Source organism: Lathamus discolor, chromosome 3 (genome assembly GCF_037157495.1).
Source record: "Lathamus discolor isolate bLatDis1 chromosome 3, bLatDis1.hap1, whole genome shotgun sequence".
Taxonomy (NCBI): domain Eukaryota; kingdom Metazoa; phylum Chordata; class Aves; order Psittaciformes; family Psittacidae; genus Lathamus; species Lathamus discolor.
In genome coordinates, this window is record NC_088886.1 from 44,295,417 (window position 1) to 44,322,968 (window position 27,552).

Below are 27,552 nucleotides of genomic sequence, written 5' to 3' on the forward strand. Positions count from 1 at the left end.
GGCATGTTTTTTGCCTTAGCAATTATTTATACTATGCTGTTTCAAATGCTGATGAGAGCTGTCTCTTCTGAGTCTTGCAGGTGGTAATTCTGATTGGTTTTGAAAGTAGATGTGGAATATGTGAAGATGTAACTTAAGTCTTCAAATTTATCTATGGTATATTATGATCTTGGTCCTCCAGTAACAGCTTATGCAATAAACCATTTTGTTTGCATACAGCTGAAAGCTGCTTGGAAGACCTTTTGTAGCTTACCTGTATGAAAATCATTCCTTTTTCTGACATGGCAGGTTTCCTCTCATCTAACTGCCTTCATTGGTAGGATGCGTTTCTTCATTCCTCTTCATTCCTCTGTTATGGAAGAGCTCTTTATCCTTTGACCTAGTGGATCTGCAGCCAGAAAATAACTGGCAGGGTTGAGCTTTCCTACTGAGTAAATGGTTACATTCCTATTCTGAGCATTTGACTTTTGTAAACTGAAGAACAAAGAGAGATACTTGTAAACACTTGTAACTGGATAGTCTTGATGTATGGAATCTTGAGGTTGATGAGTGTTTCTGAGAAGAGGTCTTTGACAGGTGCTCTAGTCTTGTGCCTTATTATGCTAACTTAATGCTCAAGTGAGTAATTTGGTAATCTTGCACACCAGAAAATGTCATATTTATCTACACAGGTCAGGTGTGAGACAATGTTTTATTGATTTAAAAAGACTAAATAATTGCGTGCTTTACAAAACAGTTGCACTGGTAGTGATTTATAACTGCACCAGGTGATTCTTTTGAAATGTTGCTTTAATGTTAGGGGTTGATATGGCAAGGGTTGAACCTGTAAACTAACTTTTTTAAGTGGTCCAGAAAAATAAATAATTCCACCTGCAGGTTTGTATCTTTACCTTGGAATCCTGATAGATTTCTGTTTTGACTTTCTGCTGACAGGTCACATTTAGGGCAGGCAAAACATAAGGCACATAGCCCTCCTGAGAGTAGAAAATCTATTTCAAAGACACCCAAAGTGCAGTCTAACACTCCTTCTGAGCAGTCCAAGGGACATTTTTCTAAAAGGTAACTGTGCTTCATATTCATATGTTAACCAGTGTTACTTGCGCTTCACAACTGTGCATAATATATCTAGTCATACAGAGTTCTTGTAGAATGTATGACTAATAGATTTTACCTAATCTAGGTGTTGCTTTCAGTGGATATGTTTCAGTGTTTCACATTCTGTTTGTGCTTTGGTTTTTTTTTATTCACCAACTAAGCATTCCATCAGTGATGGGGAGGAAAAAACTTCTGCATAACTAGTCTTGGAATACTTTCAAGGTCTTTCTCCCTTTTTCCTTCTTCATGTTGGAGAAGATTACTTAAGGAATTTGAGCAATGTCCGATATAATTTGAAACATAGGATAATCAGAAGTATGCCCGTGTTCAGAATAATCAACTTGGTTGTGCTTTGTACACTTCTATTGCACTTCTACATACACACTGGAATAGTTTTCTATCATAGAGAATTTTGCCATTTTTCTGTGTGATTCATTACCTCAATTTCAAAATTGATGAGAAACTATCCTTTCATTAAGAGACTTCTTGAACTAGAATAGTTATGACTAGTTATGCATTACTGAATGCTCCTTACTCTCTCGTGGAACTTGCATTCTCAAACTTTCAGCTAATAGCTTCATGGCTTTTTTTTTTTTCTAATCTGTTCGACATATCTATAAAAGCAAAAGTAGATAGTAAAATCTGTCCAAGTTATCTCATACCTTTCTCTTAAAGTGTACTATGTTTTTTATGTTGCAGTTTATTTTAGTTCTCATGCTAGCAAAGATTTGCAGTATGGCTGTTCTTTATTAGCATGGTTTGTTTTTTTTTGTTTCAGTGTAAGCTTAATCAGCAGTGTTTCTTATCTGTGCTTTCCTTGATTATTAGAGAGTGTTAACATTTATCTTGCGCAACTGTTTCAACTGTGAGGTTTTTTTGAGTTCAACACTAACAGTGTTCCTGCTTACTTCTACAGAGGCTGTAGTTCATCTGCTGGCCTAATACCACAACAAGAAGATCCGGAGAGAGTCAATACTTCAGAAAAGCAAAAAACGGGGCAAGTGCCTAAGAAAGACAATTCTCGAGGAGTTAAACGCAGTGCTAGTCCAGATTACAGGAGGACCAATTCTCCTAGCTCTGCTAAAAAACCCAAAGCACTTCAACACAGTGAAACTTCCTTGGAAACTAACAAGCCACATACTAAATCTAAGAGAAGGCACTTAGACCAAGAACAGCCAAAGTCTGCACAATTGCCATCAACAAGCAAGGCTCACACCAGGAAGGGTGGAGCTGCTGGTAGCTCCCGAAGTCAGAAAAGAAAAAGGACAGAGGATCTGTCTTGTATAAAGAGTGGTTCAGCAGTTGAATCAACTGGTGCTGAAGAGAAGTCAGCAAAACTCTCCAAGCTGGCTTCAAAATCGGTGACCTCAGCCAAAGCTGGGTGTAGCACCATCACTGATTCTTCATCTTCAGCTTCCACATCCTCCTCCTCTTCTGCTGTGGCCTCTGCTTCTTCTACTGTTCCTCAGGGTGCCAGAGTGAAACAGGGAAAGGACCAGAATAAAGCTAGACGTTCCCGTTCTGCATCCAGCCCCAGTCCAAGAAGGAGTAGCAGGGACAAAGAACAGAGTAAAACAGGTGGCTCTTCAAAGTTTGACTGGGCTGCTCGGTTCAGCCCAAAAGTCAGTCTCCCTAAAACAAAACTGTCTCTACCAGGCTCTTCCAAGTCGGAGACATCAAAACCTGGACCTTCAGGACTACAGGCAAAGCTAGCAAGTAAGTTGATCTTCTGTAAAAGAATAAGTACATATGTTTTAAACCCAAGTTTTCTGAACAAATATTTCTGTTCTTTTTGGGCTTCTTGGGATTTTCCTAGAGAAACTCAAATTGCATGTTCTGCTGAGTTTTTAAGTAAAGCTGTGACTGAAACTATTCACAACTAAAAAAATTTATTTTAGTACAGTTAGTGTTTTATAAATTCAAGTTGCTTTGCTGTCTTGCAAATCAATTAAAAATATGCAAAATAATTGCATGTTGTGGTGGGGACACGTTGTGAAACTTTCTTGATTATATTCCTTCTGTTAGATTTTTCTTTTTCTTATTTTCTTAAGCTTTCTGTCATGAAGTGGGAATGATAAATGCTGGAAAACAAGCAGATAATGTGGTTTCTTGTTTCAGTTCCACTTTCCTAGTTTTTCCTTACTGTGAGAATCTCTTGTGATTTTACTTAAAGAATAGCAGTCTTCTAAACCTAGTGTACCTAGTGCCTGGAATGTTAGTAACTCTATCTTTTAAATTGTTCTTACAAAATATGTCCTCTGGTGCTGAATTTGAATAGCAGTTGCAGTTCTTGAACATTGTCACTAAGAAGTACAGGCCACTTCCAAGCAGAGCATTTGCTTTGTAGTGTGCAGATATGCTTGTAGCAATATTGCCTTGAACAAAATTTCTTTGAAATCATTATGCTGCCTTTGTGTACTGTGGATTATTTATAGCATGTATTCTCTAAAACTTCATTTAAGAAGTTGGATTCCTAAGCTTGCTTATGGTTGTTCCTTTAACCAGACATGATCAGGAGTGGCCTTTCCCAACTGGGGCGTGTCTATAGCAAGTCCTAATGCAGGAAATAAACAAGAGCAACTGGATGCCTTCCTGTATAATCAAAATAAGTTTAATTGACCTAACAGGCTTGTTATGGACTGGAGTATTCATTCTGTAATGATCTAACACAATTCATGAAGAATGGTGTTGGGGAAGGGAAGTTACTTTCTTTATAGTAAGCTTTTATCTACTTGCTTCATGGTTCAAGACTTTTTGGGTGATGAATTCCAGATGAAAGCCCACTGAATTGGCGTAGGATGGACTGAGGGGGAAGTGGGAAAGAATCATGCAAGAATGGTATTGACCAGCAAGTTGTTAGCTGGGTCTGTCCTTGTTATAGGCAACTTTTTGGCAATGATGAAAAACAATGGGGAGGAGAGAGAATTTGCTTCCAGCAAGTGAACAAGAAGGTGAAGGCAGAGAGTAATTTTTGACAAGTTACAAAACTTCACCAAGGGGTGAGAAGGGGAAGGGTGGGATAGCATAATGTAAGGGGTGTGTGTTTTGAGTAGCTTAAAAAGCAGCATTGGGAATATGAGCCTAATCTGTCTCTACAAAGAACATACTGAGAAAGCCAGCCTGACTAGCTTTAGCTCTTCTAGGACTTGAAAGTCATCTTTTGCAAAAAGATAAACTTGAGTTGAACTAATATATTTGAGTATATGCCACGTAACCAAGATGTTATGTGTTTGAATGGGAGTGTGTGTATGTATATGTGTCCCTGGTAAGGGGCACAAAGCATGGTGTGAGACATTTCCAGACTTGGTAGAGGTTAAAGTTACTTTAGCTGGCATCCCAGTTTGGGGAGAGAGGTACTAACAGATGATGCTAAGATATCTAAAATATCCAATGCCTCTTTATTTTACTGTAAATTACAGCAAAACTTATTCCACTGGTTATTTATATTGAAAATCATAGATCAGAGTAAGTGATTGTACTGAATATCAGTAAGAGCAGAGAACTTGAAGTAGAAGAAAAGTGTTAAACTAGTATTTTAAAATAGTGTCGTTAGAGCTCTTTGACAACAGATTGAAGTGATTCTGGGATTAATAGTGACTATTGTTAGCTCTAGCCCTTTAAAAAAAAAAAAACAAACCCACTTGTCTGCCATGCAGTGTCACTAACTCAGAAATACTGAGATGAATTTGAAATACTGTAACAATTTTGGATAATACTGAGAACTGTCAAGAAAATATGTCCAGGGTAGGTTTTTAAGGAAGAATGAGTAAGTTAAAATTTATTTTCTGTAGCACACTAGTACCCTTAGAGGATTAGGGAGCAGAAGCAGGTGATTTTTCACACAAGCATTAACACACTGAGGGTTTCTGAAGTAGTAAGGGAAACAGTGGTCTAGATTAAATTGCTGAGGTGTACACCCCTCTGCCTAGAAACATGTCCTTAGAAATTATAGTAATCCAGTGTAGATGGTGAAAGCTAAAACTCTGTAGGCTTGTCTAGTGGTATAGTATGAAAGAGATGTTTGAAGAAGTTTGAAATACAGAATTAGTGGAAGATAAATAAACATGCAAACATAGTTCTATAAGGAGCTGTAAGAAGTTTTAGGAAAAAAATGTGTTCTAGGAAGGAAAGTGGGAGAAGAGGGAAGATGATTCTGATTAACATAGAATCATAGAATGGTTTGGGTTGGAAGGAACCTTAAAGATCATCTAGTTCCAACTCCCCTGAAATTGGTAGGGACACTTTCCACTAGACTTACATATAGAAATACAGTGCTGTTCACTTTTGGGTATTCCAGTTCAGGAAGTACAAGAGTAATTAGTAGTAGTTGCGATCTTTGAAGGAAGAACTTAAAGAGCTGAGCTGGCTTGCTCTGCTGATGAGAAGAATGAGGAGAGATGTGGTTACCTCAAATGTTGTAGGGGTATACCCTGAGGTTTCTTATGCAGTCCTCACTGGATAATTAATAAGTGTTATATGCAGCCAAGGTGACTCTTGGGAGGAGTCCTCAGCTACACAGCAGTCTAACTGAGCAGTGACATCACTGAAAAACAGCTACAGAATTTGTTGGAAGAATAAAAACAGGCTAGACCAGAGTTGTTTGGTGTTGTTTTGTTGTTGGTGGGTTTTTTTTTTTTTGTTTTGTTTTGTGTTTTTGTTTTTGTAGCTGAGTATTTCTTGACAGGGATGGGAAGGAAGCAAGTTTCTTGTTTTGCTCTCCTGATGTGACTATTTTTACATCCCTTTCAAGCCCTATGTTTTGTAGGGGCTTTTAAAATGTTGCAGATCAGGTCACCTCACTGATTATGTAACGATAAAAACCCAACCTTGATTAGGGAAAACTCTGCTGCCCTTTGTGTCATTTCTTGTGGCCTTTAAGTGGAAAGAAGTTGGCAGTGATCGATGGGACAGTGCTGAGAGCAGTGTAGTTTAGGGTAGCTGCTCCTGACTGAGAAGCCTCTACCTAACGCTTTAAGATTTGGGGGGCAGGAAAGGCTATTGGGATATACAGAAAAGACACATGAAGGTGAACACAGAGCAGCAATGGTGTGTAACTTCTGGCTTCAAGGGATTTGGCAGAGGTGAGAGAGAAAAGAATCTGAAAATAGCTCTGAATTAGTCTATTTGGGACTGTGGGCAAGAGTGCTGTCTGTGGTAGTATGAGCCTTAGAATTGTGGACTTAGGGTGGAGGAAATAGATGACTAGCTTGGAGATACTTGGTTTAATTGCAGTGATGGGCTCTGTAGGGCTATAATCAAGAGCTGGGGATGTCTGGGCTGGTACAGAGGGAGGGGAATAGTGGAGCATTAAAATAACAGGAGATTGTCTTGCCTTCCCCTGCTGCAGCTATTTTCACCATCTTTATTGCATGAGGAGGAGAGTGGCCCAATACTGGCAATCAGAAGTCTAAGCTTCCAGTCCTAGCAAGTTCATCTCTACTGATTATCTTTTTGAACTGCAAATAAAGGGCTTTCCGGGTTATGGACTGTGAAAGTTTGACTAACTTTGTTTTGGCTTGGGTAACACTTGAAGTAAGTGAATGCAGTATGGCTGCATTCAGAACTTGGTCCTCTCACACAGCTGAAAAATGCCTTTAAAAAAGGAAGCTGACCAGTAAACACACTTAAGTGTGAATATGTTCTTAAGACTTTTTTGTTGTTGTTGTTTCATTTCTGTTAGGTTGCACTGTTTCAGGTTTAGCCTGTTTGGGTCTGTTTTCCTTCTGAGTCATTAATGTGAGTGTTTAGCATGCAAATGGGATGATGTTAGGGCATATGCAGAGCTAGAGAAGACTTGGGAAAAGAGAAACGTGCAAAAAGATCTGACAAGCAGAACATTCTTCTGAGCAGCAGGAGAAGATGAGATCGACTTTTCTGGGAGCTCAAGCTGTGATGTATTATGCAGTTTGTCCCCCAAGGTGTAAATGGGCATCTCTAAATTCTCTAAACCCCTTGTACTGAGGTAATTCTTTACCTTGAGCATGGTGAGGCACTGGCACAGGCTACCCAAAGAAGCTGTGGCTGCCCCATCCCTGGAAGTCTTTAAGGCCAGGTTGAATGGGGCTTTGAGCAACTTGGTCTAGTGGAAAGTGATCCCTGCCTGTGGCAGGGGGGTTGGAACTGGATGATGTGTAAGGTCCCTTTCAGCCCAAACCATTCCATAATTCTATGAATTAAGTTTGAAGAGATGGCTCAGCTAATTTAATGATTTAAAGGAAAGTACAACCCATTTCACAGCTTCATTGCCTTACTGGTTCATGGCATCTGTGCTCATCTGATCTGTGTTAAGCAAGCTCAGGTCACCAAACTGACAGAATACTTACAGAACAGGAAAGTGTGTATCGGGTGTGCACTTTGTGCATCTTAGGATTGGTTTGGGGTCAGTAAGTCATGAGTGAGTGTATCATGCTGCTAAACAACAGTAAGCTCTGCTGTTTTATGAAACCTTTGTCCTTAGGAGAAATCTGATTTTGATACAAGTTAAGGCAGTACTACATTTGAGTGGTTGTGTGGTGTTTCATTGATACACTGTTACTAAGCTTATATGGAGTTATTTAATATTTAGGTCTAACTACTTGAAAATGAGTACCCACAAATTCAAAGTGGTAAGTGGTGTGCCGACATAAAGAATTAAAACATTTGTGTATTTTTTCAGTGAACTCTACTATCATAGGGTGATTAATTTATTATTCCAAATGTCAAGCTGAAGTACATCTCGCTTAGAATTTCACCATGCTGTTACAGGTTTGGGGTAGCTTACTTTTTCCATGTATGTAACATGAACTCAGAATGGTAACACATTATCTGTGGAGTGAAACAGTGCTGTACCCAGTGCCAGTTAAAACGTATGCTTTCTAGTGTAGAATACAACCAGCTAAGAGGGGTGTTCTGTTGTATCTTGTACTTAGGAGGCTTGTGGCATGAAATCCTGCTGCAACTGTTTCTGACTTGTTTTGTATATACTTTAGGACACACTCGTTTCCTCCCCCACAGCAAGTATCTTACTGTAGGCAAATAGGATTGGGGTCATTGTATACTTATGTTGTAGAAACTTCAACTTAAATTTTTTTGGTTTGAAAACGTATGTAGAAAAAATGCCACTCTTTTTTTGAGTATTTGAAAAAGTTACGTATTTTCTTCCTTATGGACAGACCATGTGAAAATTCAACTGATTGGTCTGCTTTGCTTCATTGCTTGGTGGCTATTAAATACAGAACCGTGTTTTCTTAAGGTTGCCAGATTTCTTGAGTTAGTAAGCCAGGTGTGTAATAAATGCATGAATATCAGATTAACCTTTACCTGCATGGAATTTGGCTGCACGCAGCATTGTGTTACTGGGTCAAATACAGTATTGTGTCTGAAAGGACAGACTAATGGCTAGGTTGCTAATGGCTTTTCAGATCACTTTCCCTTTTCTGTTAAATATCCAGTCAGAAGCTGCATAGTTACAGTTTCATCCCTTGGTATCACAGCTCAGCATTCCTGGAATGCTTTAGGATTAAGGAGATAGACAGGAGCCAGTTTGATATGTACTGTTCTCAAAACCATTGCCCATTTAAATAGGTTTTATTTCTGAATTGTTGTCAGAAGAGGGAGCCATGATCTTTCTCATCTTGAAATTAATTACATCTGTTCTAGTAATAGTATGCCTAAATTCAATGCTGTGGGGTTCTCATTGCAGATGTGAGGTGGGGAGACATATGACTAAAATGTCAAGCTGAGCCTCATAAGCATTTTAATTTTTTTGACACTTTGATAATCAGCCTTCAAGTTCAGAAGATGTTATGGGATATTTCAGCCTGATAGTAAGCTTGTTCATCATCTGAAAATGTACTGCGTAGGTTTATTGTGTGTTTTAAGATTTACCTGGTTCTGCAGTGGGATGTAATCAGAAAAATGGCTTCATAACCTAGAGTGAATTAATGCCAGTTAAGTCAGTCTTCAACAGTGCAAGTACTTCCAAAATAAAAAAAATTTGAGAACTCCTTTTCCAAAGCTGTGCACAGATTTACTTTGTGGTGGGGGAAAACAGATGCAACCGCAGCTGTCTTCTCCTGCAGTATATTTTTTTTTATCCTTTCTGTAGATAAAGGTAATGCATATTAAAGTGTTTTGACTGTTGGTGTGGGAATAATACATTTGTGTTTTGTAATGTGAAAACTGTATTATGAGAGACTTAGAAGCTCTTCTGTAACTATAATATGTAGGTTAGGAAAAAGTGCCTAGGTAACAAGTTTGAGTTCAGTATGTCTCATATTACTTAAGGAGTAAAAGTAAATATCTGAACCTTTCTTTTACTGGTAGAGCAGCTTGGTGTAAGGCAACTAAAAGCTGATGGGCTTATTGTGCTTCTTATGTAGAAGCTGTTCTGCATTAAAGTTTCCTGTACACAGAAGTTTAATTTCTTTGTAAAACTGCTGTGTATTGAAAGACTGATTTACTCTCAATTCTTTAACATATTACATAGGTCTGAGAAAATCTACCAAGAAGCGCAGTGAATCACCACCTGCTGAGCTCCCCAGTTTGCGGCGGAGCACACGGCAAAAGACCACGGGCTCCTGTGCTAGCACCAGGTAAGACTTTAGATAATGAAATGTGATGATTGCAGTGGGTGGATATTGATGTAAATTTCAGGCATGAAAACTGGCCTATTGTAGAAGTAGCTGTAGCTTTTTCAGGCCTTCTGGGTTACACTGTGCAGCAGTGTCATGGAGAGCCGTCACCCCAGTTGGTAGGGTAGAGGCAAGGAAATATCCAGAGACAGTACGACAGATTTAAGTAATCCTTTCTTAGGGAGGTGTTTTTAAAAAGACAGTAAGCACAGAGTGCTAAACTACTGTCCATCACGGATAATAAAATGGGTGTCTATTCTGAAAAATCAAATATTTCATAGTACCATGGTGGAGTCTGTTTCAATAGTGTATATAGTTAAGCTGACTAAGCTTGTCAGCAACTGTATCTGAACAACACTACAAGTATGTAAGTACTTAAATACTTTCTGAATCAGGGGAAAATTAGCTCTGAATTAATAATTTTAAACAGCTGGTAGATTAAACTGGAGGGGAAAGTAAATGCATCCTGTGATGCAAAAATTTCTTGTAGTTGCATATATTGTGAAGCTAGACTTATGAAGCCTTAACAAGCTTTTTTTTTTTTCCTTAAGCCTAAACTACATTTAGTAATCTCTGCACACCTCTTTTTCTTTTCCGTGCCATAAAAAGGTTCCGAAGTTTGATTCTGTTGTCAAATGTGCATTTGAATTTGACTGTCTACTTTGAAGGCATGTATATTTGTAGTGATGATGACAGTAGTGTTTAAAAAAAACAAATGTAAAAAGGCTTGTTCCCTCAAACTTTTTCTAGCACTGAAAACCAGGTTTATCATCACAGTTCTTTGTGCTTTCAATAGTTCAGAACTTCCTTTAAAGATAGTCACTCTGTCATCAGACCTAAATGTGTATGTGATTTGTAACTAGCCATCATTTTAATCCTTGCTCATTTTTACAGTTATTCTAGTAGACTGCCTTGTCTTGAAGGGTATAATCTAAGTTCCTGGCTGTAATGGATGTAAACAAATCAACACCGTGGTGCAGGGCAGTGAGGGTAAAGAAAAGTTGGATAATTTTGTGAAGACTGATTCTTATGTGAACCTGACAGTTTATGCAGCTTTACGGTAGTGGTCTACATAAATGTTTAAGGTTCTGAGTAGTCTCACATTAATAAATCTCCTGTCTTAGTTAATAAGGTCTGAAAATTTTTTTTTATGAATCTTTAGTCGGCGAGGCTCTGGCCTGGGCAAAAGAGGAGCAGCTGAAGCTCGCCGACAGGAGAAGATGGCTGATCCTGACAACAACCAGGATGGAGTTAACTCTTCAGCTGCACGTACAGATGAGGCTCCCCAGGGTGCTGCAGGTAAGAAGAAATTCCAACTCAAGCACTTCTAGTACAGATGCTGATAGAAAATTTTTATCATTTAAAAAAAATAATTAAATGGATTAAATTGTGGGTAGAAATTCTTGAAGCTGGTACAGCTGGTAAATAATTCTTGAAGGTTTTTGAGTGAGAGGGGCCTTTACTTTTGAATCTGATTTCTTGGATATCTGATATGTGTTTCAGTTAAGACTTTTTTTTTTGTAGTCTCCAAACTACATCTGATAAACTACACTTCTAGTTTTCAGCATCTAGGGTTGTTTTTTCTTAAAAGTAATTTCAGCTGATGCTAAATAAATTACTGTACTGCCAACTGAAGAGACACCAAACTGCTCAGAATACAGAAAGCATGCATTTACCTGTAAAAGTTCTTTAATTTGTGCTCATAAATTTTCTGCAAGTCTTCTGTTAAAATTGCAAGTGTGTCTGTGCTGGAGAAATTTGTAACCAAGTTAAATATTATTACTTGCACAGTCCTATTGCATGGTACTTAGTTTTATCATCTGGTCCTAATCAGTAGTGAGTTCAAAGTTACTTTCCAGCAATTATGCTGGACTGTAGAACATCTCAAATGTGCTCTGCTTAAAGCTAGCTACAGCAGTACAAAACCTCAGAATTAATGTAAACTAAGTGCAGCATTACACTCAATTAAGAAAAGTGTAGATTTACTAAGGATACATGTAAATGTCTTTGAAAGACTATTTGCTGATCTAGCTGTACTTTTATTTTCTTTTCTCCATTGTCTTTTGTTGATATAACCTCTCTCTTCAGCCTTTGGGAAGTGTTAGACATGTAGACTGATCTATTTAAGGTGACAATTGTACAGAAGTGTGATGGTGGCAATATTAAACACAGAGCACTCTTCTGATGGTGGACATTTTCCTTGATGGTGGAATTGATATGGATTTTGTAGCCTTAAAGGCAATGTAACTTGCATTAATCTTTTTCTTTCTTTAGCTTCTAGTTCTGTTGCTGGAGCTGTAGGTATGACAACCTCTGGAGAAAGTGAGTCAGATGATTCTGAGATGGGAAGACTACAAGGTATAAAAGTTGCTAATTTATTATTCTTTTGTCTATTTTTTTTTCTTTTCTTTGCAGCCTATAAATAGTGATACCTACCCAAAAATCTGCAGTATATGTAGTTGAGGAAATTTCTGTATTACATGTAATGAAAGGGCTGTATTTTGTTTCTTTGTCTGTGAATGTTGCTTTGCTTATGGTGGTTCTGAAGTATGGGCTTACAAGCCTTAATTTGCTGACGATGCAAGAATTTGGAAATTATGTCTGGAGGGGGTAGCAAAGTGTCCTTCACTTACATGGTGTATTACACTATTTATGACTTTTCAGGAGGAGGTGGGGGGAGAGAACTGAACTCAGTCCTATTAAGTGTGTGAGCTCAAACATGAAAATAAGGCTTTGCAGGAATGTTTTAAGTTGACAGGCCAGGTTAAGCCTGCTGTTACTCTGCCTGCTTCTGGATAATGTTTTTTGTGCTTGTCATTGATACCTGTGTTGCTGTAAGCTTTGACCAAACAAAATCTAAATGTTCTTAAAATGCTTGCTTTTGTGCTTGAGCTAAAGGATTGAGGTGTCTCAAAACGAGAGAGTAGAGACAGGTATAAACTCAGTTTGCATGTCCAGTTTGCAACTGTTTTAAATGAGTTTGCCACTACCTTGCAAGGAGTTCTGAAATCAGGATTTGTCTTGCAAATGACACGTTTCAGTTAATCTGGATACTTAAGTGGAAATGAGTGCTCTAGTGTTACTAGTTAGTGTCTAGTAGTGTCACTACTAGTCCACTTGCTTGTAAGCATAGGTATGCATTGGGAATATTGAGCTAAATTGTTTTATACTATTAATCATTATTGTATTGATTAGCAGTAGTCATGGTTGCTACATTAAAAATCAGAATTGCTCAGTCTAGTCTACCTCTAAGCAACACTACTGAAAAGTGTTCAAGAACAAAACCAGGAAACCCCAATATCTAGCAGAGTTTTTCCCCTCTTCTGCTTATCAGCAAATAAAGGGTTTTTTCAGTGTCACTTTTTTCCAGACTTACAGTGCCATTCATGTCCTGAAAATGTGGCTATATGCTTAACCTGTTTTGTGTAGCTCAGATTTGAAATTAGTCTGGTGTATTTGCTAGACTTAGATCTAGACTAATAATGATCTAGTAGACCAGGTTTGTTCTGTGAAATGTATGACTGGAAACTCAGTGGGTGACTTCTTAAAGGGCCTTCATGCTCTAATGCATACAAAAGAGTCATTTGTTCCCTAAAGGTCATCTATTTGATGTTTTTAAGAAATCGACATAGCTGCAGTCATCTTAATTCTAACTGTTTCTTAAAGTATCAAAATTCTGGTAGTCTGAAATTATAACATCATGGAATTTAAGCTTTTAAAAATATATATAGAAGCTTTGACAATGGCTGTTATCCTCTGTTTGCTTTTAGCTCTATTAGAGGCTAGGGGTCTTCCTCCTCACCTGTTTGGCCCTCTTGGTCCTCGGATGTCGCAGCTCTTCCACAGGACAATTGGAAGTGGAGCTAGTAAGCAAAGTTTGTCTAATTTGACTTAATTCTTTCCACTTCCAGACTAGTAGAATTCAGCCACTAGTAAATGCTAATATTTGTATTAGCTTCGTAGTTTAACATATTTTATGTGTTGGACGTTTATGTTATGTTAGTGCTAGACCGCTGGTCAACAATATTAATTTGCTTGTTTCCTATAAGGAAGAGAAATTTGCTTTAGCTATATTTGTTTCCCCCCCCCCTTTTTTTTTCTTTGGCGGGGGGAGCATCTTAATGTTCCTTTCTAGGTGGGGAAGGGAGGATTCTTGTCTTTTCACCCCTTCCTTATGTTTTTCTTTTGCATGATGGGCTACTTAACAAAAGATCTGTCCAATAACCTTGGGTTTTTGCTAGCTTAATTTAATGCTTAATTTAGCTTAAACTTCTAGGAGATGTCAGTTCTAAGGTATGTTGTTCATAGTTTCAAGAGTGTCGGAGTTCCAGGCATATAACTGACTCCAGGCAAGTCAGTGAGAAAACATGGGTCCTTAGTCTTGTTCCACCACACCTGCATTATGCAGGTGGATTTTGTACCTTCTAGTTCAAGTCTGGCTTCTCAGGAGAGCTGAAGGTGGCCTGTTACACTGCCTGCCAAGAAGAGGATGGGGTCTCATGGATACTCCATGTTCTTTAATATCCAGGGGGTGTGTTGAAAAGTCTTTTGCTTTAATGAAGGTGGAGTGGTGTGAGTTCTGGTACCTGCTATAGGTTGGCAAGATGGCTATGGTGAGCAGTGTGGTGGACTCCTTGTGCTGATCAGTCTGCACTGGAAAGACAGCCAAGAGTGAGATTTTTGCCTCCCTTTCCTATCTCCCCCCCCCTTCTTATGACAGGGAAAGGAAGTGAAACTACAAGTACAGAGGAAAACAAACTATCTTTGGTCTTCCACTCTGGCAGAAGTATAACATAAGAATTCCCTTCATGTTTTCTAACATCTTCTTTCCTACTCCTTTTTTTTTTTTTTTTTTTTTTTGGCTGTCTAGGTTCTAAAGCCCAACAGCTTTTACAAGGTCTCCAAGCCACTGATGAAAGTCAGCAACTCCAGGCAGTGATTGAGATGTGCCAGCTGTTGGTAATGGGAAATGAAGAAACATTAGGAGGATTTCCAGTCAAGAGTGTTGTACCAGCTTTGGTAAAAATTAAATATCATATTTCTATTGGAGGATATATTTTACTCAATACCTTGCTTAAATATTATTTATTATACATTCTCAATTATATGTGTATCTTATCTGGTTTTTGAGGGCATGTTTTGCTAAATTTTGATACTCCTATTATTTCTTTTAATTGGCTCAAGAAGTGGTAGTAGGTCTTTTGAAAATTCCAAGTCCTGAGTCAAAAGTTACAATGCTGTTTTGTGCCCTTATGTAGACGTTTAGATATTTTTTACAAAACTAACAATTCTTTTAATTTTTTTTTAACAGATAACGCTGTTGCAGATGGAGCACAACTTTGACATTGTAAGTGATCTGTTACACTTAAGAGAATTTTTTTTCTTAAATACAAAAGAGTACCATTTATATATTAAACCAAATATCTGTATGCTTAACAGATGAACCATGCATGTCGGGCCTTAACATATATGATGGAAGCACTTCCCAGGTCATCTGCTGTAGTGGTAGATGCAATTCCTGTCTTCTTGGAAAAGGTAAAATGAAATCAAAACAGTGTTAAACTTACCTGAGGAGATTTTTATCTTTTGTTTTAGCTCTAGCATATACCATTAAGAAAATGTCTCCATAGCTTACAAAATAATACTTAATGCATGAGAAGCTTTTAAAACCAGTGCTTTTCAGTGAGGGTGTTAAGAGTAAACATACCTGATTCTCTGAGAACTTTTTGTCTGGTATCTCAAAAGATACTGTGTAATTATAAGAACTGGTAACTCTCTTTGAGTAGCTATATAGTTAATCTAGCTTTATATTGGCTAGCTTGATTACATCCAGCATCCAGCTTGGTTAGCATATGTGTCTTAGTACAGGCTAATTGTCCATGTGTTAATGAAGATTGTTATTCTTACATGCTGGTTTAGAAATTTATCTACAGCCTTTCTTGTTTTCTTGCAGCTGCAAGTTATTCAGTGCATTGATGTGGCAGAGCAGGCGCTTACAGCTTTGGAGATGTTATCACGCAGGCATAGTAAAGCCATTCTGCAGGCAGTAAGTAAAAAAAGAAAGCACTTTCACCTCTAGTAGTTCTACATCTTGTTGATCTTCTGTGAAGATGAAATAGGAAAACAAGTTTTTGTGATTTTTAGCAGTACTGAGAGTAATAATGTTTGTTCATTTTATTATAGGGTGGGTTGGCAGACTGTCTGCTGTATCTGGAATTCTTCAGTATAAATGCACAGAGGAATGCACTAGCTATTGCTGCCAACTGCTGCCAGAGTATAACACCTGATGAGTTTCACTTTGTGGCAGACTCTTTGCCACTGCTTACACAAAGGTTAACCCATCAGGTAAGAATCTGTTATAAAACGAAAAATTGTGATTTTGACCTGAAAGTAGTATAAAGTTGCTTACAGATACCTAGTTCTTTGTTGGGTATTGTTTGGCTTTGCAATGTGGTAATTGCTTTAGAATTTCTATACTGTCAAGTTGTGATAGTCTAACATTCGTATAGACCTTTAGTATTTTGTAAATGTACTGTAAGGATTCATGACATCCCTGTTAATTTTGAAAAATGAGATACTCATTTAGGGCATGAATAATAACGGATTTGTAATCCTTGTTGCCCTGTAAGAGGAAATCCAGTAGTGTTACTGCTCTGTTTTTTTAACAAATGGATTACAAGGTTCCCTTCCTGTTCAAACTCATAAAAGTTTCAGTTTCAGTCCCTTCACCCAGATGACTTTTTGGGAGAGCGTCTAGCTTTATAAAAAGGAAGTTCCTACTCTTGCACAATAGTTTTAAGTGATGAATCCTAAATCATGGGGCTCCTAAGATATACCTGTCCTGCAGTGCTGCTACATTCATGAGCACTCACAATGACTGTTGCACCAAAAGAGATTTGGACATACTCCTTGGTTAACAGATCCCTGTTAAAAATGGGAAAAAGGAGAAAATATTTTGTTCCTTTATAAATGCAACTAAATGGAAGATTCCAGGTAATGTTTTTATGTATTCTTGTGCTATTCTTAATTTTGCCAACATCTTTTTGCTGAGAGACTACTTGAGTCTTTGAGGCATCTTCACAGAAGTTAAATGTTGGCTTTAGATGGTGCTTTGGAAACAGGAAGCACCATTCTCAGCAGTAGTAGTGACAAGTACTGACTCCTGCTCTCTGAAGAGAAGCTACAGCCCGCAAAAGTAAGATGTCAAGAAATAATTGAAGTGGAAGTTTTCTGGCAGGAAAAAAAAAAATAAATCTTGAGTTAGCTCTTAAAAGGATAATTGAGGTTGGAAAGGACTTCTTGGTTATCTGCTTAAGCGTGGTCAACTAGAGCAGAGTGCCCAGGAGCATGTTCAGCTGACTTAATCTCTCCAGACACCCTCTTCCAGAGTTCAGCCACCCTTACAGTAAAAGTATTTTATTATGTTCAGGGGGACTTTTATTGATAGTTTCAGTGAACTTTTAATTAAAACTATTTTTAGAGGAATGTTTGCTATCTTGGTGTATTTGTTTTTGCTGTCTTGGCTGCACCTCATGTTTATAAAAATCAGGCTTTGTGTAGTCTGTAGAACAGTAGCCTTCACTCCTGCTTATTATGTTATTCCTGCTTTGTTCGTGAAGTCAAGCTGTCATTCATTTATCTCTATTTCCTGTTGCTTTGGCTTTGTAGTTCTCTTCCCTTTTGTTTCCTCTTGTAGAATCCAAAAACGATATTAGAAATCCATTTATTCATCTCTAAAGGTCCCTAAAGGTATTTGTATTGCAAGTGTGAGGTGTTTCCCAGGGAATATGCAGGAGCACGGCCATATCAGGAGGTCAGTTTAGACTGTATCAATGGATTTAAAATTCAGAGCCATAATATTCTGTAAAATGTGATTCAGCTGACCTTTTTGGAAAAATTTTATGAATGCCTCAAAATGGCAGGGTAATCTGATGGTAATTCAAACATTTTAATTTGAACAAATATATATATGTATGTATTTTTTATAATAGGACAAAAAGTCTGTTGAAAGCACTTGTCTGTGTTTCGCAAGGCTAGTGGACAACTTCCAGCATGAGGAGGTAAGGGTGTGGGTTTTTTGTTTCCTTCTTCCCTAGTTCAGTTTCTCCTACGGGCTTACCTTTCAAATACTAACGTTTTCAATTTTTCTGTTCCCTCCTTAAGAACTTGCTCCAGCAGGTTGCTTCCAAGGACTTGTTAACGAATATCCAGCAACTCTTGGTAGTGACACCTCCTATCCTGAGCTCAGGAATGTTCATCATGGTGGTGCGCATGTTTTCCTTAATGTGCTCCAATTGCCCTACACTTGCAGTCCAACTTATGAAGCAAAGTGAGTTCTTACTCTTTCCTATTCTTGGGGACCTATTTAAGTTAATGTCTACAGCTAATATGAAACCCTGTACACTTGTTTAGACAAATGTTGTATTCTTAGTGTTCTTCACTTTTAGTATGCCTCCCTGGGATAAAAAATTCAGTTAATCTCATTGATTTTTTTTTTTTTCTTTGTAAGGGTTTTTTCTCCCCTTTCCTGTCTCTAGCTGTTGTCAGTGGAGTGTTTGCCTAACTTTCAGCCTTAGCTGCACAATTTACTCTCCTTCCAACACAAGTAGAATAATTCTTTTTGTAGTCTTTACCAGTTGGGCAAAACATGTGATTTTAAGAACTTTTTCTAAGAGAAAATATGAAGAAAAAGCTGTTGTGTAGCTGTCTTAGTTATCATTCATTTTCTTCTTTTAATGTCATAAATTGACTTGTCACTTCAACTACCATATATGTTCCTCTTTTTTCAGTGCCCTGTATATTGAGTGATATATCCTCCTTAGATGTCCCTTAAAGGAAAGCAAACAACCAAACAAACCCCCTTCAAACAACAAAACAAAACGACCCCTAAAAACCCCACAACCAACCCCCCCCCAAAAAAAATCAACCCAGAAAAACCCACACAACACCAAAGAAAGCCCAAATCAACCAACAAAACAAAACCCTACAAACCCCAGACCTGACACACTTCTTAACATTCAAACAGATGGCTTTTGTCTTACTGTTTGTTTGCTTCAGGCAGTGTCTCTCTCTTCACTGTGACTTCACAGTGTCCAGCACAAAATGGAGTCTATATTCTGATATGGGCAATCTCATGAATAATAATTTCTATAGATATTGCAGAAACGCTTCATTTCCTCCTTTGTGGAGCCTCAAATGGGAGTTGTCAAGAACAAATTGACCTTGTTCCACGAAGTCCTCAGGAACTTTATGAGCTTACTTCTCTTATCTGGTAAGTTATGCAGCCCTGGGTTTTGGGTCTGGTTGGTATGTTAAAATCCCTAATTTTTCTGAAATGTAGATAAACAGGTTTCAACTTAGGTGGACTTATTATATACTTCTAGTAAAATGCTGTTTTAATGTTCTTTGCAGTGAACTGATGCCTTGCCTGCCAAAAGAGGGCATCTTTGCTGTTGATACTATGTTGAAGAAAGGAAATGCACAAAATACAGATGGTGCAATATGGCAGTGGCGAGATGACAGGGGCCTCTGGCATCCCTATAACAGGATTGATAGTCGAATAATAGAGGTAATAATTCCACACACTTTTGTGGTAATGTTTTCGGAGTATGCATGTGGTTGTATAGGGAATTGAGTGTGTTCCTCATGGTTCTGAAAACATTAGCCTTGTTCTTTCTGATTAAGAAACACAAGTTTCTTCAAACCTCCTGTTGTAATATGGCAGTATCTCAGCATTCAGTAATACCTGACTAGCTTAATCACTGTTCTTGTACTTCTGTCAGACATTGTTCTTCCTACTGTGTTGCCCCTCTCTTCACTTCATATAGGTTCCTATTTGTTGGTTATTTTTTTAACTTTAAATTCTTCCTTAATTTTAGGCAGCTCATCAGGTTGGTGAGGATGAGATAAGCCTATCTACACTTGGGCGTGTCTACACTATTGATTTTAACTCTATGCAGCAAATAAATGAGGATACTGGAACAGCGCGTGCCATTCAGCGAAAACCAAACCCTTTAGCCAATACAAACACTAGTAAGTACAGTTTAGGAGACACCTGGTGTCTAGCTATGGTTAATTTGTGCTGGGTTATGCAGCAGTCTACTATTTCACTGGTATTTCTTATGGTTTCTGTGGGAAATCAAGCTGTTCTTATTTACATGGTTGAAGACAGCTTTAAAACAAAACTGTTGAAATGTACTTCAAGATGTAAACTCCTTTCCTAGGAACTGAAAATGCATTAAATTGTGGGGGGAGCTGGGGGTATTCCTGGCTTTGGGATTTTCTGAAAGAGTTTAGTTCATACAGCTGTTTTATTTCACAAAGACTGTGTGAGGACTTCTTACTTTTGTACAGAAACATTCAAGAAGATTAAAAAAAAAATTGACTTATTGAAAGAGGGGTATTTGTACCTGCATTCTTGCCATCAGTTTGACTTCTGATTCCTAAATTAGATCTTTTCAAGTCAAGAGCTAAACTGATTCAACTTTAACGAAAGACAGCAATCATCAGAACAGAGATGCAAAGAACCACACAATGATTTGTTGCACAATTTCTTACAGGTGGACATTCAGAAATGAAGAAGGATGATGCCCGAGCACAGCTAATGAAAGAAGACCCAGAGCTGGCAAAATCCTTTATCAAAACACTGTTTGGTGTTCTTTATGAAGTATATAGTTCTTCAGCTGGACCTGCTGTTAGACACAAGTGCCTTAGAGCAATTCTTAGGATAATTTATTTTGCTGATGCTGAACTTCTGAAGGATGTGCTGAAAAACCATGCTGTTTCAAGGTTGGTTCATTAACCATTGAGAATGAAACTAATTCTGAATTTACAACTCAAACGTGTGCTTACTATTTTTGAACTTTTTTTTTCCAAGGAAAATCATACTTTTAAATTTTTTCTTATTTTCCAAAAGCTGAGGCTACCAGCTCTTTATTATGGAATATTTTGCATCTTAGACTTTTCAGTAGGTTCTGACCTGAGGTGTAATTGCTAGAAACTTAAATTGTCTGTATGGCTGTATGCGTAAGCAATGTCTAACTTTGACTGTTTTCCTGATTTCTAAAACTTGACTATAAACTTCTCTGTGAGCAAGATGATTTTTGAGGTAATAGAATGTGAACAATAACAGACTCTCATGGCATTCAGCTGGTAAGTTCTGTTCATGAAACCTCTTCTACATGTTAAACTGTAAAATTGAGGATCTAGATAAAAGGATGCAGTTAGAAAATAAACTAAGTACCGAGTTCCATAACACCGTGTACTTTACAGGAAGAAAACTCACCTTTATCTCACATGTTAAACTTGGCAAAGGTGATTTAGGCAGGAAGAGGACTTTCAAAGTGTTTATGGCTTTTACAAAAGCACAATGAAATTTGTTTATATTCAGTTTCCATTACTATGTATGCAAGAATAACAGGCTTGATTAGGAAAAGGGGGGGGGGGGGGGGCAAAAAACGAAAAGACCAATCTAATTCTAACAAATTATTTGTTACAGTCATATTGCCTCCATGCTGTCAAGTCAAGACCTTAAGATAGTAGTTGGAGCCCTGCAGATGGCAGAGATTTTAATGCAAAAGTTACCTGACATTTTTAGTGTTTACTTCAGAAGAGAAGGTAAATGTCTTTTTTCCCCTTCTTCCCACCTTCTTGCTATTTTAAAAGCATGTGTGTGTAGAATCCGTATCCTTAATCTACTGCTCTATTCCCCCCACCCCAAGCTGTAAAAAATTAATATTGTACTTCAGTAATAAAGGGAAATACATGCAAGCTATCCTCATATGACTAGGGAGGAGCTGACCAAGATTCTGAAGGAGGCAAGCTTGAGTTTTTTCTTAATCTGAAGCAAGTTTGTACAAGTTTCCTAAATGTGTGGAAGATGGCTTGCTGAAATTACATGGGTAGTTGTACTGGACAAAACAGACAAATCTCTGGCAGAAAGTGTTTGTCCTAATCTACTGGGGATTTTTTGGTTTCTTAAGCTACTGTTTGTGCTGCTGTTGTGTGTGGGTTTGGTTTTTGTTTTTGTTTTTTTTTTTTTTTTTTGGTTTGGGTTTGTGTTTTTTTTGATGTTTGTTTTTAGTTTTGGTAGGTGTGTGGTTTTGGGGTTGTTTGTGGGTTGTTTTGTTTTTGTGTTTTTTTTTTTATGAAACTTTGCAGGTTAACTTTGAGAAATGATTGAACTGCTTTTAAAACCTAGTATTGATGGGTGGGGTGAGCCACTGCTGCCATAGTCAAAACAGAGGTTTGAGTAACAGATTTCTGACTTTTCAAACACCTTTGTCCCTGCTGACACATGCCTTCCTTCCCAAAACAAAAATCAACCCTCCCCCCCCCCAAAAAAAAACCCCAAAACAAATACCAAAACCTAACCAAGCAAGCCCCAAGCTACTAACCAGCCAAAACCCCCACAACCAAACTAACCCACCAAACAAACCTTTCTTTTGCAAAGGGGTGATGCACCAAGTGAAAAACTTGGCAGAGTCTGAGGCTTTGCTAACAAGCCCACCGAAAGTATGCACTAATGGATCAGGAACACTGAGTACCACTACAACAATAAGTACTGGAACAGCCACTGCTGCCAGTAATGCAGCTGCAGATTTGGGCTCTCCTAGCTTACAACACAGCAGGGAGGATTCTTTGGATCTGAGCCCGCAAGGGTAAGTGCACTTTTTGTTGTGGAAAGGCAATCTGTTGGGATGGTTGTTCTGGTGTTTTGTGGTTTGAGGTTTTTTTTTTGTTTGTTTTTGTTTGGAGGGGTGGTGGTGTTTGGTGTGGGGTGTTTTGGGGGTGTTTTTGGTTTTGAGTGGGATTGTTTTTTTTTTTTTAAGTCTTGTCTGAGGCTGCAACAGTATCATTTGCGTTTTGCTATGGTAATTGCCTCTAAGGAGCTGAAATGGAGTGGTGTCGAAGCTATCAATGGGCAGTTTTTACTCATTTTATATGAAGTGTTAAGGAAAAAAAAGACTGCTGATCTGATAATTATGATGTAATGCTGTGTAACAATCTGCTGTTTGGGATAGGCTTGAGAATGCCAAGAGCAACAGCTGTACTGTCATGTAGTGAATCTTTCAGAGAAATGACAGCTATGGTGCATGGTTCCTTTCTGCTGGAAACAGGATAAAAAAGAAGCCATCCTTAAGTTATTTTATTGGAATACAATCATTTTGAACACTTTGTAGAATTAAAATCTTTTGTGGTAATAAATTACTTCAGAGTTACACAGTTTGCCTTTATTTTAAAGGTAGAATATTTGTCTAAATGTATAATAAGGAAGCTCACTTCAATCCAGAATTGAAATACCCAAACTTGGAAAGTGTAGGGCTTGGTGAGAATGAACTCTGTAAATTGCTGAAAAAGTGGTTTCTGGGCTTTTTTTTTTTTTTTTTTTTCCCAGAGGAAACAGGTCAACTCTCCAGTGTCCCTTGGTGTTTGTTCAGTAGAGATTTGTGGATTTTTTCAGAGTATGTTAAAATGAATGTATAACCATATTGTTATACAAATAGAAGTATGAAAATGATGTGAAACCTTTTATTTAGTGGCACTTGCTGTATTTGGCTCATTGTAGTAGAAAGGTGCAGCAAGCAAAACCTTTTTTTTCTGGAGTCACTTTGTCTTTCCAATTGAAACAGAATTGAGCCCCGCCCCCCGAGCTCATTCTTCCCTAGAGCCCTCCTTGGATGGAATCTTTTTCTAATTCTTGAGGAAATAAGTGGCAGATGCATCTTAAACAGATGGATGGTTGTGAATATGAATATGGTGGATGGAAACATGCTACTTTATTTTTAAATTTGACAGACGACTGAGTGATGTTCTAAAAAGAAAAAGACTGCCAAAACGAGGGCCCAGGAGGCCAAAATACTCTCCTCCAAGAGATGATGATAAAGTAGACAATCAAGGTAAATCAATCTTAAAATATGCTACTTTATCACTTTTATATATAAAAGTAAGCTTATAACATGTCAAAAGTGCTAGCTGTAATACAGTTGTTAATTCTGTTAATTTTGTCTGTGCCTCCTCCAGCTAAAAGCCCTACAACTACTCAGTCTCCAAAATCTTCTTTCTTGGCAAGCTTAAATCCTAAAACATGGGGAAGATTAAGCACACAGTCCAACAGTAATAATATTGAACCAGCACGAACAGCAGGAGTAAGTGGTCTTGCAAGGGCTGCTTCCAAGGATACCATTTCCAATAACAGGTACACACAAAAACCATCAAAGTACATGTTTTAAATATAGTATTGAGTTTGAGGTGCCGCTACTTTCTTATCATAAAGTATCGGGTGATTATGTAACATCTATCAAAGAAGTTTGAGTTTAAATACTGTTAAAATAACTGGAAGAAGAATCAAGAGATTTAAGGTAAAGAAAATGACCTCCTAATGGTATAAAGTAGCATGATGGATAAAAAATGGAGAATTGGGAAAAATGCTGTAAGTAGTAATCTGCAGAGAATATAGACCTTTACTATGTTGGAGCAAGAGGGGAAGGGGTTTTGTGTCTGATGGCTATTAAGCATGGGGAAAATGATACTCTGGCTGTGTTTACTTGGAGTACTCAAATGCTGAATGTAGCCGAATGCCTTTTTCATGCTTCTTTACAGAGAAAAAATTAAGGGCTGGATTAAGGAGCAAGCCCATAAATTTGTAGAACGCTATTTTAGTTCTGAAAATATGGATGGAAGCAATCCTGCACTAAATGTATTACAGAGACTTTGCACTGCAACTGAACAACTCAACCTCCAGGTTAGAAATGGCAAATTGCTTGCAGTGGGGGTGGGAATGGAAGCAGTAGAAATATTAGGAAAAAACTAGAGAAGTGCTGACCATTTCGGACAGTATGGCCAATGTTTTAAGCATAGTTTTTCCATTATCTTAAATGTAATCTGCATTACAATGATGCTTGCTATGGGTTTGTTTTGGGCTTTTTTCCCTTTTTTGTGGTTTTTTTTTTTTTTTTTTTAGTATATAAGCTCTGACACAAGTCATTCATGACAAATGAGAGAGAGAACTCTTGATAAATGACTAGTATTAACAAGGGTATTATTGATTCCTAGCAGTATGTCAGTTAGCATTTTAAATGTTTGGGACTTACGTTAAGAACACAGTTTGTAATAACTTGGACAGGGGAGGACAAGAGAGAAGTAGCCTTTTGGTGAAAGAACAGGAATAGAGATTGGGAGTAATCTACTAGCATTTGAAGAACTTGAGCCTTGCTTCTCAGACAATTGTATTACTTGATAGGTAGTCTAAGCCTGTAACATCTTAAACAGCTAAACAGTTCTGTGCTTTGATCTGAGCAGTTGTTAAAATATGAAACTCCCACACAGATGCCATGTAAAATATATGCCAATCTGAGTTGTATGTTTTCTGTTTTTATTTTTTATTTTTTTTTTAATTTAGTTTTTATTAAAAAAAACCCTCTGTTTGGAGCTCATTTTTATGCTGCATGAGGCAGAAATGGGACCTTGCATTTTTCTTAAAATGGGGAAAATAAGGATGTTTCCTGTAACGTCTCCTTCTGAGTAGAGAAATTGTTTATCCTTGATTATTTGCCCTGTCATTGCTTGTGTTGAGTTACTGTACACTCCAGACTTTCCCTTTTTATCCCTCCCTTTTAAGCTGTTCTGTGCAGTAGGAGGAAAAATAGCCATTAATACCTCAGTTGTAAAATACTATCTTCATACTTTCCAGGTGGATGGTGGAACAGAGTGCCTTGTAGAAATCCGTAGCATTGTCTCGGAGTCTGACGTCTCCTCATTTGAAATCCAGCATAGTGGGTTTGTTAAACAACTGCTGCATTATTTGACATCTAAATGTGAGAAAGATGCTGTAAGCAGGGATATCAGATTGAAAAGATTTCTTCATGTATTTTTTTCTTCTCCAGTAAGTTTTCTTGGTTTGTATTTTGTCATTGTTAATAGTTTTTTCTCTCACATTGTACTTATCTGACCATCTGAGAGGACTGGCAATTACCTTGACTTAAAGATGGAGTATGGAAGGAATTATTTATGCCTAAGCTGTGTAACACTGATATTCACATGGCCCTGTGTCTTTATAGATCATAAACTCTTTAGAATACTCTGTAATTAAAATCACAGAATCATACAATGGTTAGGGTTGGAAAAGACCTTGATCATCTAGTTCCAACCCCTCTGCAGTGGGCAGGGATGCCTCGCCCTGTTGCCCAAGGCCATGTACATCCTGGCCTTAAACACTGCCATGGATGGAGCATTTATCGCTTCTTTGGACCACCTTTTCCAGTGCATCGCCCCTGCAGTAAGAATTTCTTCCTTATATCTAGCCTGAACATCCCCTTCTTAAGTTTAAAATACAGGAGATTCCACACGGCAGTGGAAATGAATTCCAAAAGGGCCAGTTGTCTTAAGTCTTGAACAACTTGGAAGTTGTTTCTGCCTGGTAAGAAGTTGATGCAGAGGGAGTTTAGATAGTAATCTTGCCACTGGCTTCCTTAGTCCTAAGTAATGCAAGAAACCAGATTGTTTTGTTTTTAAAGGAAGAAATTTAAAGTGGAAGGGAGTGAAGTAGATAACTATAGCTTCTTTGAAGTTTCTTGCTTATGGTTAAGGGTAAATACTTAATCTCTAGGGCTATTCGGTAGAAACCAGGAAAGTGCATTCTTTGAAACAGGTCATTTGTTATGACATAAATTTGTCATCTGGTTATCCTGATACTGCTGCTACTTTAACTGAGAGTAGTGAATCTTGATTTTTTTTTTTTTTTTTTTTATAATTTGTGGTATGAATTGTTTAAGACAGCTTAATTTAAACACATAACTAAAAGACCGGAATATATTTCAGCTTCCGGGAGAAGAACCCCTTGGAAGATTAGAGCCATTAGAAAATGCACCTTTGTTGGCATTAGTCCATAAAATGAACAATTGCCTCAGTCAGATGGAACAGTTTCCTGTCAAAGTGCATGACTTCCCTAGTGGAAATGGAACAGGGAGCAGGTAAGGATTAATGCTCAGGTAACAGTTTTGTTGGAAGCCTTTGTTTCAAAAACTTGTTTCAACCTAAATGTTCCAAGAGGTAATGGAAACTTCTGACCTATTAAAGTTCAAAAGCAGTTACACAGTTCACAATTTTGTAAATTCAGTAGAATATAGAATATTTAACCAAATGTTTGCTTACCATCCTGAAACTTCTCTCACTTCAGTTGGGGGTGGATGTGTAATTTTAAATGCAATCTAAATTCAGGTGTTAAAAATTCAAATGTTGTCTTTGCCCCCATGTAACAAACACTGGGAAAAAATAACATCTTTGCAACAAATGCACTGTTTTTTTTTTTTTTTTGTTTTGTTTTTTTATTATGGAAGTAATTAAACTACTTACAGTTTGTATTATAGTGCTATATTTTGTTATTTAGGTTGGTTCTATTCTCTAGGATGATAATGGATTGAATGGTAACTGTTGGCTGTCAACATAGTTTAACTGTAGACCTGCCCTGTGTCTTAAAATATATTAAATTTGGAATCCAGTATGTTACTTGCATTTTAAGTAACAAATTTGAGTGACTGAAGACCTATTTCTACAATTTATTTTCCGTACTGTTCTGTAATAAATCAACTCTATTTTTCATTCAGTATGTAGCAGTAAGTCTTGCAAGTATTTCATGGTGCTGACTAAAAGCTGAATTTGACTGTAGGCATTTTTTTGACTACTTAGAAATTAGGAGGGAAGGAGCATTAAAAAGGGTTTTTGAAAAATATTCTTTAAAGTTTGAAATACCACAATAGTTTGACTGCTAGTTTTACTGTAGAGGATGTCAATGAGGATTTTGAGGCATTAAGGTTTGGTAGTCTTTCACTAGCACCTGGAAATACAA

General features: G+C 37.6%; 1 protein-coding gene across 6 annotated transcripts in view; it reads left to right on the plus strand.

The window, feature by feature from the left end:
* The window catches only part of TRIP12 (thyroid hormone receptor interactor 12), a 79,890-nt gene that overhangs the window by 36,185 nt on the left and 16,153 nt on the right, over positions 1-27,552 (plus strand). For 3 of the 6 annotated variants that reach the window (XM_065674949.1, XM_065674951.1, XM_065674950.1), the window contains exons 3-26: positions 934-1,059; positions 2,012-2,811; positions 9,563-9,668; positions 10,870-11,006; positions 11,982-12,065; positions 13,478-13,573; positions 14,578-14,726; positions 15,019-15,054; positions 15,147-15,242; positions 15,661-15,753; positions 15,891-16,052; positions 17,699-17,767; positions 17,871-18,036; positions 18,861-18,978; positions 19,119-19,275; positions 19,586-19,739; positions 20,267-20,495; positions 21,205-21,323; positions 22,159-22,366; positions 23,505-23,605; positions 23,730-23,904; positions 24,309-24,450; positions 25,399-25,590; positions 26,526-26,677. In XM_065674949.1, the coding sequence (XP_065531021.1) occupies positions 934-1,059; positions 2,012-2,811; positions 9,563-9,668; positions 10,870-11,006; positions 11,982-12,065; positions 13,478-13,573; positions 14,578-14,726; positions 15,019-15,054; positions 15,147-15,242; positions 15,661-15,753; positions 15,891-16,052; positions 17,699-17,767; positions 17,871-18,036; positions 18,861-18,978; positions 19,119-19,275; positions 19,586-19,739; positions 20,267-20,495; positions 21,205-21,323; positions 22,159-22,366; positions 23,505-23,605; positions 23,730-23,904; positions 24,309-24,450; positions 25,399-25,590; positions 26,526-26,677 (3,867 nt within the window). The remainder of the gene's footprint in view (positions 1-933; positions 1,060-2,011; positions 2,812-9,562; positions 9,669-10,869; positions 11,007-11,981; positions 12,066-13,477; positions 13,574-14,577; positions 14,727-15,018; positions 15,055-15,146; positions 15,243-15,660; positions 15,754-15,890; positions 16,053-17,698; positions 17,768-17,870; positions 18,037-18,860; positions 18,979-19,118; positions 19,276-19,585; positions 19,740-20,266; positions 20,496-21,204; positions 21,324-22,158; positions 22,367-23,504; positions 23,606-23,729; positions 23,905-24,308; positions 24,451-25,398; positions 25,591-26,525; positions 26,678-27,552) is intronic. The other 3 variants (XM_065674953.1, XM_065674955.1, XM_065674952.1) reach the window with 2 other exon arrangements.